Source organism: Episyrphus balteatus, chromosome 4 (genome assembly GCF_945859705.1).
Source record: "Episyrphus balteatus chromosome 4, idEpiBalt1.1, whole genome shotgun sequence".
NCBI lineage: Eukaryota > Metazoa > Arthropoda > Insecta > Diptera > Syrphidae > Episyrphus > Episyrphus balteatus.
Window position 1 is genome coordinate 30,453,846 of NC_079137.1, and position 17,287 is coordinate 30,471,132.

At 30.3% G+C, this 17,287-nt stretch overlaps 1 protein-coding gene across 4 annotated transcripts; it reads right to left on the bottom strand.

The window, feature by feature from the left end:
• Window positions 1–1,498: 1,498 nt before the first annotated feature.
• Window positions 1,499–16,047, bottom strand: LOC129917876 (proton-associated sugar transporter A-like). Of its 4 annotated transcripts, none has more exons than XM_055998076.1 (6): window positions 15,889–16,047; window positions 2,642–3,575; window positions 2,333–2,581; window positions 2,150–2,280; window positions 1,915–2,089; window positions 1,499–1,856 (listed from the first exon to the last, which is right to left on the bottom strand). In XM_055998076.1, the coding sequence occupies exons 2-6, from the start codon at window positions 3,560–3,562 to the stop codon at window positions 1,635–1,637; spliced, it is 1,698 nt and encodes a 565-aa protein (XP_055854051.1). In that variant the 5' UTR covers window positions 3,563–3,575; window positions 15,889–16,047; the 3' UTR covers window positions 1,499–1,634. The 4 variants fall into 4 exon arrangements, with proteins under 4 accessions (XP_055854051.1, XP_055854053.1, XP_055854054.1 ...); XM_055998078.1 differs by lacking the exon at window positions 15,889–16,047 and adding an exon at window positions 15,651–15,832; XM_055998079.1 differs by lacking the exon at window positions 15,889–16,047 and adding an exon at window positions 13,509–13,641.
• Window positions 16,048–17,287: the final 1,240 nt, after the last annotated feature.

Genomic DNA, 17,287 nt, shown 5'->3' on the forward strand with positions numbered 1-17,287 from the left:
GTGTCATTGTTAGAAATCGTTGGATTTTTTACAAATCATTTAGGAACGATTTATTGTCAGAGATTGTTAGACTGTCAAACCACCAGCTAAATTTCTTTTGAGAATACTTTTATTTCCATTATTATAACGAAAAAAAATTGTTTTTCATTCAAAATAAATTATCTTTCATCAAAAAATTACAAAACTCTCTTTTTATTTTCATTTTTCCGCTTATTTCAAAAAAAAAAAATTGTTTGTGTTTGTTTTGTAAACAAAACATTCACTTTGACACATCAACAATCTCATGAGTGTTACCATTGAATAATTACAAATAGAAGTGACACCGCAGATTACTCATGCGACCACAACGTACCGGAAGATAGATGAACTACATGTTTGCGCCTCAACTACCATGTATTTTCGAGTTGAGTCTTAACTAATAATTTTTTTTATACCTTCATAAAAAAATTAATAATTATTATTATACATTTCAAAGAGCTTATATTGATATAAGTTTTCGTATATTGAAAAGTCATATTAGTCTAGAGAACAAGGACGATGCCTTTTACTCCTACTGGCCTAGGTTCGAATACCGGTAAATATTGAAATTGTTTTTTTTTTGCGGAGATTTTTTTTTGACAAATTTAATTAATTTTTATTCTAGTAATGTAAAAAAAAAAAACAATCCCAATTTCCCGTCAGATTCGAACCTAGGCAGGTAAACTTACCAGACATTCACCTTATCCTCTAGGCTATCTCCACTTTTTGAAATAGGTAAACTTTTATCTATATGTATAAGCGATTTAGGATTTGATTTTGGGTTGCTGGATTTGTTTTGGATTGTTGGATTTGCTTTTTTAATTCAACGCACGATACTAGCGCCGACAATTTTACAGCGGAAGTTTCCCTGGGTGTCCACTTCTATTTGTAATTATTCAATGGTGTTACGATTTGTAACTATTTGACACTTGAAAACGAGTTTAGGAACGATTTTCATCTGTCAAATAGTTACAAATCGTAACTATTTTGTAGTTTAGGAACGACAAAAGTTAACGATAGTTAACAATAGTTAACTATTGTTAGAAAAAGAACGCACCTCTGGTTCTTCCAAACGATTTCTTATTTCTTATCTTATTTCAAAGAAATTCTTTATAAAAAAAACATTTATTTTGTTTAACTTTATTTTTTGTTTTTTTAATCATATTTTAGCAAACTGTGCATTGCTTTTTTTTAATTTTAGTTTTTGGTGTTCAAAGTAAAAAAAAACAGCATCTTAAATAAATTTGATCTCAAAAAAAATATGCAAGATGTATTTTTAGAAAACATAAACTTTATCACCTAATTTTAAGAAAATTATCTTCTTTCAATATTTTTTTTAGAATTTTTTTTTTTTTTTTTTGTTGAAACAAAGCTTAAAATTTGAATTTTCTTGAACTGCCTAAAATTTTTTATTAGCTTTAGAAATTTAATTTGCCAAAAAAATATTTTCGAAAAATTATCAAAACCCATTTAGTTTTTAAATTGTTTCTTAATTATTTAAAATTACTTGTTTGACAGTTTATTATAATTTATGATATTATAAATATAATTTATTACATAGTAATTTTTAACTTTGTATCTTTCTTATAAATAATTAAATTATTTTAGTTTTTTTTTTAAATATACAAAACAAACATTGCTGATATAGCTGCACATACACTAAATCCGCTGGCTGTATAATAGGTTGCCCTAGTTGTTCCCATCCAACTCACCAAAGAGCCAAGTCCTAATGATATTGAAAGTTGAGCAATAAACAACATGCTACTAACAATAGCCATGTCAGTACCAAGTCCTCGAGGTTGTTTCAATGGAACAGTCTTTCCATTACTGATTTCAAACTAAAAGAGAAAAATTAATAAACTTTCTAAATAACTGAAAACTAAAATCCAAACTTACACAACCACTTGCATGATAATTGGCAACGAGAATAAAAGGAATTGTGTAAATTGTAGCATAGAAAATTCCTGCTGTAATACTGAGCAACAAAACTCCGATCTTGCTTGGGACAAAAGCTAAAAGGAACATTCCAATTGCATACAGCAATAATCCAAAGATGTAGATGCACTTTGGTCTGGAAATAAGATGTAAGAAATTTAGTCTTATTGGTGGAATAATATAATTCAAAACTTACTTGAACCAATCCATCAATTTTTCAATAATCAAGGAATATAAAGCACAAGATAGAGCGTAGATTGCCATACCCCAACCTCCATATCGAACTCCATCCTCATAGAGTTTGTATTCTTCTGATGTAACTGGTGCCTTAAATATCGAATTTAGTTAAGATTCAAACCATTTTGTTTAAATGACTCACAGTTGGATCGCCATGAAATACTTCTTCGCCTACAAAGTCTGTAAAGTATACACAATAACAAATGTGTCCCATCCAACTGAGAAAGTTCGTCAGGCACAAGATCCACATTGACTTTGGCATAACCACAATACTTTTCAGGTACTTTGCCAAGGACACTGTTTCGACTTCTGGATTGGAAGGTGCTTCAAAGCAATCAGGATCTTTGAACTTCTCCAGTTTGTTGTCACCATTGACTTCGATAGATTGGCCCTAATTAATTTCCCAAAATTGTATTCGAATGATTGTTAGTCTATATCAATCAGAACTTACCTCTAAAAGTGAATTGTTGATGCGTTGTTTTTTTGGGAATTCATCTTTGATTGCTGTAGTTACCAGTGGTCGAAGCATTTTATCTCTTTCCATAAGAGGCAATGGAATCTCTCTGAAGCTTGCAACTGTTATTAAGAGACCCACCAGAAAGAAAAATGCATCGATCATAAAGGCAGCTTGAATGTTTCCTCCAAGAAGCTGTCCTATTGCAGTTGATTCCCAGTTGATTCCACCGATACAATATCCTGCAGCACTTCCTAGACCAGCCATTACACTGAAACTACTTAGCGCAAAATTATGGTCTTCAGCAATGCAAACATCAAGCATATAGGCTCTTGCCGGGCTTTGACTAGTTTCGGCACAAAAGTCCATCATCATAGTTCCCAAGACAGTTAAGATTATTGCTATTTTTAAATTTGGCTTATCATTTGCTGGCAATGTTGTAATTATCGAGGTATTTGTGCTATTGCTTTCCATCATCGCAGTCATATTGATGACGTCATCACCAAAGAACTCTCCGATATTTCTTCCAAAAGGCAAAAATATAAAACCAAATGCAATTCCCAAAGCTAACAGCAATATAATTGGTCTTCTTCGACCGAGATTTAGATTGCATCGATCACTTAGGGAGCCTATAAATGGTCCAAGAAGTAAGCCCAAGACCGGAGATAGACCCCAAACCATTGTCATAGTTGCGTGATCAACTCCAATTTTAAGTAAAGTTGGTGACACAAAAGCTGTTTCGGCTGCATACACAAAACCAATTCCTATGGCCAAAGCTGAAAGTCTCAAGATATCTATGAACGATTTCTTACGAAAAACATGAGAATAGTCTTTCTTTTGTATGCTGGCATGTTTTTCACGAGCTTCTAGCATTTTTGTGTACACCGATTCATAGAAAATATCGGTAACGTCTGTCATTTTGATTTCTTATCTGTTGAAGGAAAAAAAAATAGCTTTAAATTATTTTTGAAGCAAAATTCTTTTCTTATATTTTGTTATTTTGAAAATTTTAGATGGAAACTTTAATACAAGATATTTTAAGACAAGTTTCTAACTGTTTCAGAGATTTATATAGAGTCAAACTATGCAACGAATCTGAAAAAGCATTTTCAGAATCACAACTCTAACTAAATAGCAAGCAATAAAAATATTCCTGTCAAATTTTATTCAGACTCATATAGCTTTGCCGCCACGTAAAAAGGGGTTAAGTAAACAAATTGCACTTTCCTGGTTTGGATCAAGTACGAATAAGATCTTTATACTCTTTCATTTGGTATCAAAAACATATGCTATGAGCAACTCTTTCTATTGAAATAAACGGATCAATGTTCAAAAACTTAATTTGCTAAAATTTTTAAGACTTTCCAAAAAAAAAATATTAAAATTCTTCAAAGGCAAAAAAGAAAACCTTAAATGCATAATTGTAATTATTACTTTCCGAAACAAGAAGGTATGCAATTTAATTTTTTTTATTAAAATGCATTTTTGAAAAAAGAAATTTTCAAAATCGTTAGAGCCATTTTTTAAAAAAAACTTTTTTTATAAATGATTTGTTGGCAAATTAATTTAAACATCAAGTTTGTATGCCATTTTGTAGCAATTTTATCAATCAAAACCTTAAAAAAAAATTCAAAATAGTTTTAAATTCCGGCGAAATTATTTTATTTACGAATAAACAAGAATTATTTTTGATTTTTAAAAGAAATTTGAAATTTTCATAAGAATTCAAAAATTACTTTTATTAAAAAAATCGTAGAAATTCAGATTAAAAATAAAATTAAAATTACTTTTATTAAAAAAATCGTAGAATTTCAGATTAAAAAAAATAAAATCGAAAACTGAACGTAGTAAATTATATAATTGTTTAAATATCAAAATTTTTCAAAAATTTTTTTTTTCTGTTGTGAGAGTTTGAACTTTAGAGATGAAATAAAACACCACATTTTTTGCAGTTGTAAATGACTTAATTCTTATCACTTTTTTATGAATAAAATCAAATTCTTTTGAGTTTATTTGAACATTTTATTAGCTTTCACATGATTTTTGTTTTGTCATGATACGATCATTTTTTACTGAGATACAGCCTATAGAAAATCACTAAAAAAAATCACAATTTTTTTCCCTTAATTTTTTGGGCTAGTGTATTAATCGTAGTAAATTTATGTATAAATCTAAAACACGACATATTAAAGACATTTAAAAGTCAAACCCATAAAATTCCATGTTTGAGAAATAATTCACTAAAATCAGCATGACAGCTATTTCAAATAATTTTAAAAAAGATACAATCGGGCACGTTCAGGAAATATTAGGGACTAGATATTTAGGCAACGTCATTTTCTGAACGGAAATTTGAGTAAATTGACTAAATTAGTTTGGATGTGATGCTACTGTCAAATTTCGAAATTTATTTAAGAATATTACCGGTCGCATGGGTAAGACACCAAATTTGACTTAACTGTAATGAATAAATAAAATTAATTATAACCGATAATGCACTTTTTAGTTGTTTTTCACACAAATAAATTTAATTTTGCTAAATTAATTCTTTAAATAAAAACAATCTGCTGTCATGTTTACAAAAAAAACTTTCCTAAATTTTTAGGGAAAATTTTCTTGCCTAACTTTCCAGTCAGCTTTCCAATAAAATTAATTAAATTGGAAGGATTTTTTTTGACAGCTGACCAATCAGAATGCGAGAAATTACCTAAATATTTAGTCCCTAACGTTTCTGAACCTGCCCATTAACTTATTTTTCTGGCATCTTTGTTTTTTTTAGGAAAAATAGAAATTTTCAAATTTAAACTACTGATAAAAAATGAAAATACTTTTTGGTTTGTAGGGTTTTTTTAACATAACAAAACTGCATACAGTGCATACTGCCTACTTTGTTTTAGGACTTCTGTCATTGTAAAAATTCCAAATTAAATTTTTGCACATTCCGCCTTTCGTCAAATTTTCCCAGATTTAAGATGTTTTGTTTTGAAAAGAAGATATATTTAGACGTTTTCAGCAATGTATAAAACATGTGGTTAAGCTGAACAATTTCAAAAATTCCATTTTTTTTATTTAATCCAACTTCGAATTCAATTAAAAGCATATTTTTTAAATAACATGCTGTTTTTTTGCCCTCCAGGTCAGTCCAGATTTTGGGGGTGTTTCGGAACTTTTACATACCGTTTTGTAATCAGTGTAAGTATGGGCAAAAATCAGAATACAAAATATTCAAGAAGGTATAGTTATAATATTATTCAGTCCTAAAGCGTTCGCGGAAATGATGTTTTGACCATAATTATGTTTTTTTATTTCACAATATAAAAAAAATATTTTTTAAAGATTATTTTTTAGTGGCCTATCACGAAAAAATTAAATTTTAATTTGAATATACTTGAACTAGTTTTTCTTCTATTCATAATCATTTTGCTATTTGTAATAAAAATAATAAAAATCAAAAAATTGTACGTTATCTTATACATATCTTTCTGTACATATCCACATTTTTTAAATAAACTAAACTAAACCAAAACTTAACTAAATAAACTAATCGGCAAATGAAAAAAAAACTTTAACTTTTTTTTTTTATTTTAAAAGGAATTTTCCACTTTTATGAATTTGAGCTAATATTTTAATTAATGTGTTTTAAATCAAATAAAGACATATTAAAGTTGATGTTTCAAAGAAGTTAAAAAATAGTTTACTTTTGAAATGAAAGTATTATTTCAAAAGATAGTCAGGAAGCAAATACACAATCCCAACTCACTATATGCTTTCCATCGGTTCGTGTGAGTGTTCATCTTTTTTTATAGATAACTCAAATAAAAGCTTAAATTTACACACAATGGTCAATTTAATTATAAGGTTTATGATCTTTTCAAGGTTATTCCTAATTTTAGCGGTTATACAAAATGCTTCGATCAATTTTAAGTGGACGAATAATATTATATAACACATTATTTTCAAAAATCTACAATGTAAAGTTAAGTAACTTTGTTTTTGTCACGTATAGTGTTTAATTAACGTTATTTAATTTTTATAGAACACGAAGCCAGATAAAATATTGTTGTTTTTATAGCTTTTTTTTAAACGAATGTTTTTAAAAAGTTCTTATAATTTAATATTTACAAGCTAGGTATATGTAAGCAAACCTCCCCGAAAAACGACGGCGTATTTCAATCGGTTCTGTTTGTATGCTTCCATTTTAATATGGAAGACATCTGTATTTACTAAAGTTTAATTGAGTAAATAATTATAATTATTAAGGTGTCAATATTTTGAATTAAGCACTCTCAAAATAGAGTTGATGAATAAGAAGTGTCCTTCAAATTATAGTTTAGATAGATGTAATAATATACTAAGAAAAAATAAACGTATTAAATTAAAGAAATAATTGAACACTAAAATTAGATACTCATAAGCGGATTGGTCCCGTGAAGTGACTATAACTCTAGGACTCTAGTCTATAGTTAACCTCGATGGTAACACACTCAATTTGGTTTCTTATTTAAAACTTTCATTGAAAACCACTTTGATTTAATTATTTATCTGGATGATTAAACTTCTAGATGAAATTGTAAAAAAATAGTGAAACAACTTTGAATTTAAGTTATTACCTACCAAAATATTTAAACTTGAATTCATCAAACAAAATATGGTAATCACTGTGATTCATTCTTGCCCTTATCTTATGATCAGGCCTCTAACCATGTGTTCAACTCAAAACACAAATCTAATTTGAAAAAAATTATTATTTTTAACCCAAAAATAAAAACTAGCTCTTACCAAGATATATCCATAGAGTTCAATTACTGCTTTTCCTTCTAACAATATTCTGTAGACTTGGACTGGCAAAATTGTTTTGAAACCTTTTTATTTTTAATTAGGTAGGTATATGAAAACGTGCTTGGTCACATTAACTTGGCAAACGTCCCATGCATAATGTTATTATTTATGCCCAAAATAGTAGCAGTAAGAATCAGCGTTTGGAAGAAATTCAATCGGGAAAACACAGACAAGTTGTGTCAAACATTTCGAAAAGCAAATGAGTAAACTAGTAAAGATGCAATGATAACTTTAACATGGTGATAGTCATAAGAAGAAATGGCATAATAAGTTGAAGGAAAAAAAAGTATTAAAGAACAAACAAAACATATAAAACTTATATAGTCCAGTAAATAAAGGAGTTTTACCCTACAAAAGGTCCGGTAGTTCTAAATTTTTGATATGTTGTTAGGTATGGTTAGTAGATAGAAAAACCAAATTTCCACAACCACGCCCCCTCCGCCCCCTTCAGCATCACCGAAAAACCATAGAAATCTGGCACTTTTTTCACTTTTATGCCCATAACTTTCTTCTGGTGCATTTTATTGAAAAAAAGTTGTTGGTAGACTTGTAGAAAACATAATTTCCTACGAAAATGACCTTGGTAGTATTTTTATACATCCAAAAACAACGAAGTTATGAAGCTTCCAAAAACATGTAAAATTTCGGATTTTGCAATATTTTCAGTTTCTTGTCACTTAACAGTGCTATAACTCTTTAACAATTGACTTTTACGCAAAAGTCTTCATAATCAATCTTATAGACAATTTAATTACCTAAAATAAAATGTAACCCACTTTGATTTTGTGAATCAAATAACCGAGTTAGGGCTAAAATAGTAAAAAAGTATTTTTGATAGTTTTAGAAAATTTTTTAATTATCCATTAAATGAAGGATTTGAATCCCACAAAAAGTCGGGTGGTTCTTATTCTATATTTAATCAGGTTCTAATGGTAGATTGAAAAAAAAATTCATAGCCACGCCCCCTCCGCCCCCTTAACCATACCCCAAAAACCAATTCTGCATTTTTTCAGTTTTATGCCCATAGCTTCCTTCTGGTCATTTAAATGTGAAAAATTAATGTGCAAAATTGTAGAACACAAAATTTTCTACAACTTGCACATCCAATATCCACCAAACTAAGAATTTTCAAAAAAAAGTTACAATTTCCGTTTTTCTTTATTTTCAGTTTCTTACCTGTTTACAGCGCTATAACTTCCTAATTTTTAATTTTTAGCCAAAAATCCTTTTGTAGGGAATTCATTTGCATAACTTTATTATTTTGATAAGAACCAGGTAATAGTAAGTGTTTTTATTTAATAAAAGTCGTATTTCTTAATAACCTAGTTTAATATCTCATGCGCTTATAAAGCGGTGGGCTATGAGTGGACGAAGGTAAAAGAATTGCGTTATGAGGGGAAGGGGTAGCAGGTGGGGAAATATAGAAGTAATAGGTGGAGTTGAAGATGGTGAATTATGAGAAAAGTTGGCTTCGTTGAATTTTTCTTCAAATTGATCGATGATATCTGATCTTCTTCGTCGACATCTTCATAAAAAATTCAAGTGGACGATTTTGACAGGATTGTCCACAGCAAAAATTACAGAATGTGGAACATTTAAGTCCCTCTTTCCTGCATCTGCCAGCTCCCATGCATCTAGGCACATAGGTATTTGCATGACACAGCTTTCATCAATTTTTGGGGAGCAGGATCTTGCACAGTTTTAATGGGTTGCAATACGTGGCATCCTCTCGTCCAGCCCCATTCCAGAGGTTTTTCTCAATACCCATCCACGCCATGATCTGGTGATAAGTCCGGAGGAAATGAAAGTGTGCTGGATCTGTTGTACGCGGTAGTTTGCACAAATTAAGTTAGTTGAACTGCTCATAAATTTGAAATATCGAAGAGAGCTTAGAGATATGACTACTGTCCTCTCCATATAAAGCCAACAAGATATGTTCTTCCGCCTCCGATACTTTCTGATCTCTGGCATTTGGGTCCTTAGCTTCTCTGCAGCTTCAAGAGCAGAGGGGTTTTTGAAACATTTTGCAAAATTTGTTTTTTTCCGAAAACAAAGATGTTTGAGGTGGTGTCACATTCACTTATGGCATGAATGAGACGTTCTCCATAGAATTGAATGTGAAAAATGGAGAATTCATCAGATAAATTGATCCTCCCAGGTTTTCGAAGGTACATACACGTTCTCTGCCCTAGGTATAGTAAGTCGATGTCTTCCTCAAAAATCTTTGAAACTCTATGGTACCTGCTTTAGATACTAATTCTGGCGCAACTGGAAGAAAGCATCCTTACGTTCGAGTTGAATCAGGGGTGGTTGTGGTTGCATGATAGTAGAAACTTAAAGTAGCTGCGCCTCGTGGTGATTTGATGAAAAGCCAAGGGATGTAATCATATAAATGAGAAGCTCAGGACCTTCCTATACATATACACTTATTCTTGTTTGAAGGGGGAAAGGAAGGATCGGGGACGAGCAGCAGCTTTAACAGCATGGGATAAGGCCAAACATTTCCTTTTCCATTTATCCAAAGGGCCACTCTTATTCTTCAGTATTACAGTTTCAAAAAATAGAGGATGGGTAAGGGTACTCATCTGTATTGTAAACTTTAGACCGAATGACTTCCAAAACTGTGCCTGCGGCTGCTTTGACTACTCTCAACCTTTTAACCTTCTCCATACTTCTTAGGCAAACAGGATTTGACTGTTTTATTATCCATTTTATAATCACCCGTATTGTGATTTACAACTGTCAATCGATTGTTGATAAATACTGTAATTTTGTTTTTAAACCAAAATTATAGGAAAACTGGTCAACTGGAATTTTGTAATTAGATTTCTTTATAACGACTAGGACCATTCTCTGCTTTCAAAACTTTTTTTAATTAAGTAATAAGATATTAAAATTAAATTTGTATCAACTTCCGATTGATAGTTGTATATTAGGGTGGTCCTTATTTTACTCTTTTTCGAAAATTGAGTGCGACGCCCCCTAGATTGGTTCCAAATCAGGAAAAAAAATACCCTATTTTTTTTTAAATTTTTATCTCTGACCCTTCCTGGCCCTATTTTGATAAGAAGTTACTATAGCAAGGGCGATATTCTGTGTCCAGTGTTGGGTAAATGGCGGATTTTTGATATAAACTTCTTAATTAAATATGGTCAGGAAGGGTTAGGAATACAAATTTGAAAAAATTAGGGCTTTTTTTTCCTGATTTGGAACCACTCTAGGGGACGTCCCCAATTTTTTGTTCCTAAGGACCACCCTGTTGTATATAGCAATAAAGCTGAACCTCCTTCAATCGTACTTGTCAACTCATCAACTCATATATGAAACTTCATAAAACTGAAAAAAATGCAGAATTGGTTTTTGGAGTATGGTTAAGGGGGCGGAGGGGGCGTGGCTATGAATTTTTTTTTCAATCTACCATTAGAACCTGATTAAATATAGAATAAGAACCACCCGACTTTTTGTGGGATTCAAATCCTTCATTTAATGGATAATTAAAAAATTTTCTAAAACTATCAAAAATACTTTTTTACTATTTTAGCCCTAACTCGGTTATTTGATTCACAAAATCAAAGTGGGTTACATTTTATTTTAGGTAATTAAATTGTCTATAAGATTGATTATGAAGACTTTTGCGTAAAAGTCAATTGTTAAAGAGTTATAGCACTGTTAAGTGACAAGAAACTGAAAATATTGCAAAATCCGAAATTTTACATGTTTTTGGAAGCTTCATAACTTCGTTGTTTTTGGATGTATAAAAATACTACCAAGGTCATTTTCATAGGAAATTATGTTTTCTACAAGTCTACCAACAACTTTTTTCAGTAAAATGCACCAGAAGAAAGTTATGGGCATAAAAGTGAAAAAAGTGCCAGATTTCTATGGTTTTTCGGTGATGCTGAAGGGGGCGGAGGGGGCGTGGTTGTGGAAATTTGGTTTTTCTATCTACTAACCATACCTAACAACATATCAAAAATTTAGAACTACCGGACCTTTTGTAGGGTAACCCCCTTTTTTTTAGCTTCATTTATTGGACTAATAAGGGAGAACGAAATTTTAAGCAGTTACCTATAAATAAATTTCTGGACCAAGTTTTCAATAACAGTTTTATTTTTCTTTAAGAACAGGTAAAAAACGATCGATTGATATGCCAATGTTAACCTTGTTCGATTTAGTTTTGGTTTCCCAAAATGTCTCTTTACTCCGACACCCACAAGAGGTGAATGTTAAACTTTTCCGCCAGCAAAACCAAATTGTCTCAAAATCATTATTTTAGAATTGAAAACAAAAAAAAAAAAAAAAACAATGTACATTTTCAACATAGTAAATCAAAACATTTGGCAAAAGCAAATATGTATTTATTATTATTGGTGCAGTCAATAAAGACTAAGTATAAAATAAACATTCAACTTAACTTTTAGAGCAAGCATTCGATTTTGATTATTATTTTGCAAAATGTTTGTCCTTAAATATTATTAAATTCAAAATATTTTTGATGGTGATTACTGCTAAACCAATTTACAGTTTAGATTTGAAAAAAAAATATTCCTCAATGTTTTTCAAACAATTTTCAAACAAACCTTTTGATGTGCAGAAGGACGCACAGACGGAAAGCTGCACAAACACACTCACACATGTAAACATCCTCGCTTTTTAAACGACAGATTAACCATATTGATTTGTTATTAGGGGTATTCACGTAAACGCGGAAAACCCATAAAAACCATAGAAGCTATCTATCGGTAGAAATGAGCTGTCAAAATTTGTATGTGAAAAATATTCCGCAAATCATAGAATTTTATCTCACAAATTTCAAGCAGAAACAGTAGAAAAAAAATCTGATAAACTTTGGGTGTGTTCAATCACCTATCGAATAGGCTATCTGGGATCCCCGTATCTGGAATATCTTTTTGAACGCGATTTATGTCTTATTTAGATAACCACAAATAAAATATGTTAATATTGAAGAGAGAATATTATTTTATTTGAGCAAATTACATAGTATTTGCAAAATTTGCTTGACTTAATTTTTTTAATTGAACAAATTTTATAAGTTCAATTTGACGTTTAACAAACAGCTTTTTGTTTCCCTTGTTTACGCAATTATTTTCTGCTGGGGTGTTCATTTAAACCTTTTGCGAAATTTTATATTTTTCTGCTAAGTAGAAAATTATCTCGTTACGTGAATACCCCTATTATGTATTTTGTTCTGTCAAGAGTTGCAAGTAATAATTAATTGCGATTACACACTATGTTAGAAGTAAAATTATTACAAAATTAACCTCTTTATACAGTTTCGTAAAAACTTTTGAGTATCCAGAGGCACCGCACAAATACTTTGAAAAATCAAAAATTCTTTAAGAAAATGAAATTAAACATAAATCACGTATACGCGTATGACACGCAAATATATTATTTCTACCTGCGTGTGATTTTTTTTATACTTTTATAACGACTACTATAGACAAACCAAAGCAATTGTTTTATTGAATAGTGCAATTCTCAACTATTTTGAGAGCAATCCTTTCCGGTTCCAATGAAAAACGCTATTAGTGTTGATTGAAACCTCGAACTTTTTGTTTTATAGTTGAACTATAAAACAAGTAAAATATAATAATCCAAAATGAAGCTACTGTCCAAGGTTATAAATTTATTTTTTTTAAAATGGATTCAAATATGTTAATACATTTTAATTTGCATTAGTTTTAGATAACACAAAAATGACAGTTATCAGTGTCTCATCTCATCAATTTGAATTTAATTAAAGTTTTAAGTTTTATCTAAAATCAAATGCACATTATAATAATATAGAATTTTAAAAGTTATGAAATAAAAAAATTCAAAATATATTTCTCAAACACCAAAACACACTCTCCATTTGAGAACAGATTTAAAATGAATTGACTTACTTTTTTTTAACACATGCACATTAAATATAAATCTTTGAAACTGAAAGCGATTCTTTTTTGAATAATTTAACAATACAACTTTTCAAAAAAAAAAAAAAGAATCTTCATTTCCTTACACTCATAATAAATGTATTTGCTTTGGAATAAAGTGATAAGTCAATAAACATGAAACTCTGATTAAAAACTTAGAGATTTATTTTAATTGTTCTGTTTTACACACTTTCGAGATGCGAATCGTTCTGTGGTATGCACTTAACTAAGCGGTTATATTTTGAATTTTAATTTGATAAACAAAAATTATATGTTTAGCAAACAAAATTTTTAAACAACAAAAAAAATGTATATCAATATGGGGATAAGAAAACACGTTTTTTTTTTCATTGCCGGTTAGAAGGTTTTTAGAGATCAAAATATATTTTAAACGAAAGGGCGCATAACAAAAAAATCAACATCTGTTTTTGTTTTTTAATTAGTAAATAGTCATAAGGTTCTTTGAAATATTTTAAAGGGTCTTCTGTTTTGCGATTTGACTTTGATTTGATCTCTATATGGCAAGTATTCGTTTCATGAGGTTTAAAGCAAAAGGTTGCTGGAGAGATTTAATAAAAAAGTAGTTTTCTACACAGCCGCAATGTGGTGCCTTTCTGAAGTCAACAATCATTTTAATTTAAATTCATGAATAAAACGATCTTCGGATTTGAATATGAATAACAAAATCTAGAATAGTATATTTTTAATTATAGGTATTTCATGTTTGTTTATCTTCTTTACCTAAAAACATTGTTGAAAGCAACAATATTACACCAAAATATTTACCTACTTTTTTCATGAAAACTGATAGTAAAATCATGACGCCCGCACCCGCGCCGCGCGTTTCTGACTTTTGAATTGTTTGTTTTTACCAAGAATGTACCTGTGCTTGGAACATATTTATGGAATTTCTTACTCAAAGACTATTTCATCAAAACTTTCATTTAATATTTTTAAATTTAAAATGTATTATTTGTATTTATATATTTGTAACAGATTGAATAAAGAACAAAAATCCCCTGAAGAAGTAAGGAATTCTTACGAAACGTTGGGTAAAAGAATGGAATAAAGTTTTTTATTTATTCGCATTCCAAAAACAAAAAGACCAAAAGAGCCTAATAAAGTCATTATTAATCCTGCAAAAAGTCATTTCTTAGCTTTTAAAACTGGCGAAGAAGGAATAGGTAGCTTTGTTTTAGAAATTAACTTTTTAGTTACTTATACGATAATACGATACCTACTAAATTTAAAACTCGTTTCCTTTAAAAAAAACAGTTTTTTTGAGTTATGACAGTGTTCAAGTTACTATAGCTTAGGAGCACTAAGAAAATCGAACTCGGGATAACAATCACACATGAGATTACGATAAATAGAAAATGCCAAAGAAGTGTATCCCGCAATTCCGTTTGTCTGGCCTGTCTATTAATATATACCTCGAAGTACAGCCCGAACCAATTAGGTAAACTTCGAATTAAGTATAACCAATATACTAACGGTACCTGCCATATTACCGAAACAACTACACTAACGATTTTAATTACATTTTTTTCGTGTAATGTTCCAAATAAAGTTCTACTGAAATAAAAAAAATATTTTTTTTTAACCGTTGCGTTGTTAACGGTACCTGCCATAGATTAATTTTTTTTATTGCTGGATTTTTCGCAAACGACTTAGCTGATTTCAAACAACATTTTTATATACATGAAACTACCGTAATGATAAATTTTATAAAAGTTTCAATTTTCTTACCAAATTTTTTTAAGAACAATTGATTTTTTTTGTTGAAAACAGCTTATGTAACTAGGTATTTATTTTTTTTTTTAAATATCGTTTTCAAGTATTGACTGATTTTCTTTAAAATTTCATACCAACTTTTTCTTTAAAATGGCATATCAACATTTTTTTTTTTTTGAATAATAAATGTTTTTTTTTTAAGATGTTGTTACGATTTTCAAAATTTTTTGTCCAAAAATTTCTTTTTATACAAGAAATCAAATGGCATGCGAAGTAAAAAGAAAGGTAGGTCTAAATTCTTCTGGTACAAGCAAATGCAAAAACACCAGCATTCTTGGCCTCAAAAAAGGAACAATACAATACCGGGAAGATTGCCACCGATTTCTGAGGTCAAACCTGCAAACTCCACTACTCTCGCAAATGAACAGCAATGATTTTAATTTAACCGCATTTTTTTTCTGGACTAGTCCTTTTTTGTGTCATTTTATATATACCTGCGTCCTGTTTACCATGAAAAAGCGTTACGTTTATCTATAACGTTTTTTTTATAAATATCATTAAATTATCCCGTTCTCCGACTTGGGACATAATGATTTCGAATAAACACTTTTGTTACAAATTTCTTCTTTTAAAACACCAATTGAACACTTTTTTAAGTAAAAATTGCAGAATATAACTATATGTAACTCGTTAATAATAATTGGAAGAAACTTAAAAGTAACCAGCACTCACGTGGCACAATATAAACATTTACAATAAGATAGTATGTAGTTTAATAATTTTGGTTGCCAAACTTATTTTATATTATTTTTTTAGGCACAAATTACAGCACTTCAAGAATATAACCACACGTTAGAATCGCGATTATTCCACAAGAAATGAAATTGTTTTGCGAAGTGCGACTATTGCAATTCATGTCGAGTTTACCAATGCGCTTGCAATAAACAAAGTATAAACAAGTTTTTAGAATATTTATACAGATAAACATAATTAAATATTCTTCTTATTAACCAGGGGAATTACGTACAAATGACACATACGGAAAAATACAAATGAGAAATGAAATTCCAGACTTAGCTTGAATAAATGTTCTCCACTATACTTTTTCGTAAGCTGAATCCAATTACATTTGTCATCCTGTAAAAATTAAAACTTCTTTGACAGCCGTTAAACAGTGATATGGAGTAAACTCGTTGGCCTTTGTTGGCCTGGCGATAAAAATTATCAGTGGAATAAGAGGAAAAAGTTTTTACTTGCGATATACAGGGTGATTCAGGAGGAATGTGCTAAAAAGCTAGAGCGCGAAGGTTGCGTCGAGACAAGAAAAAACTCGTAAACAAAAATTGTTTGACCCTATTTAACTCAAAATAAAAAGCCTACACGGCGGGCGTGGGGCCTATTCAATTCAGGCGCATCGCCTATCCGCTGAGTATGCAGGGAAGTCTTCCTTTGGCTGTTTCGCTGTAGCCTTGTCGCCTGTCATTTCGTTGCTCTATTACCCTGTGTCGCCTTGTCGTTCAGTCGTCTGTCACCTTTTCGCTCTTTCGGTCGCCTTGTCGCTGTTTCACGGTGCCGCCTATTTACCTTATTACTTTCTGACCTTGTCAATCCGTTGCTCAGTCACCATGTCACATCGTTGCCTGTTTTATATCGTGGGCACAAAGCCAAAACCACGAATCTGCAAAATTGTAGTTTTGAGAAAAACGGCTTCAAAGTTTTGGAAACACTTGCAATCTTATGGAAACTCGTGCAACAAAAAATGATATTTAAGGCTTCTAGGCAACAGATGGAGGATTTTAATTGACGCAGTGAATAGAGGGACCGATAACAAGTAAAATGACACATTAAAGTCAAAATGTCCAAAAATGCAGATTCGCGGTTTTGGCGTTGTGCCGACGATATTCACACTGTGTCGCATTCTGGTTTTGAAAAATATGAGTTAACAAAAATCAAATTAAAAAAAAAATATTTATCGCAAAAAAAAAGATTTTCATTAAAAAAAAATTTATTGCAAAACAAAAATATTTTGTATCAAAAATAAAATTAAATTGAAAATCAAGAATATTTGCATTAAAAAAAATTTTATTGCAAATGAATACAAAATATTTAGCATAAAAACAAAATTTATTGC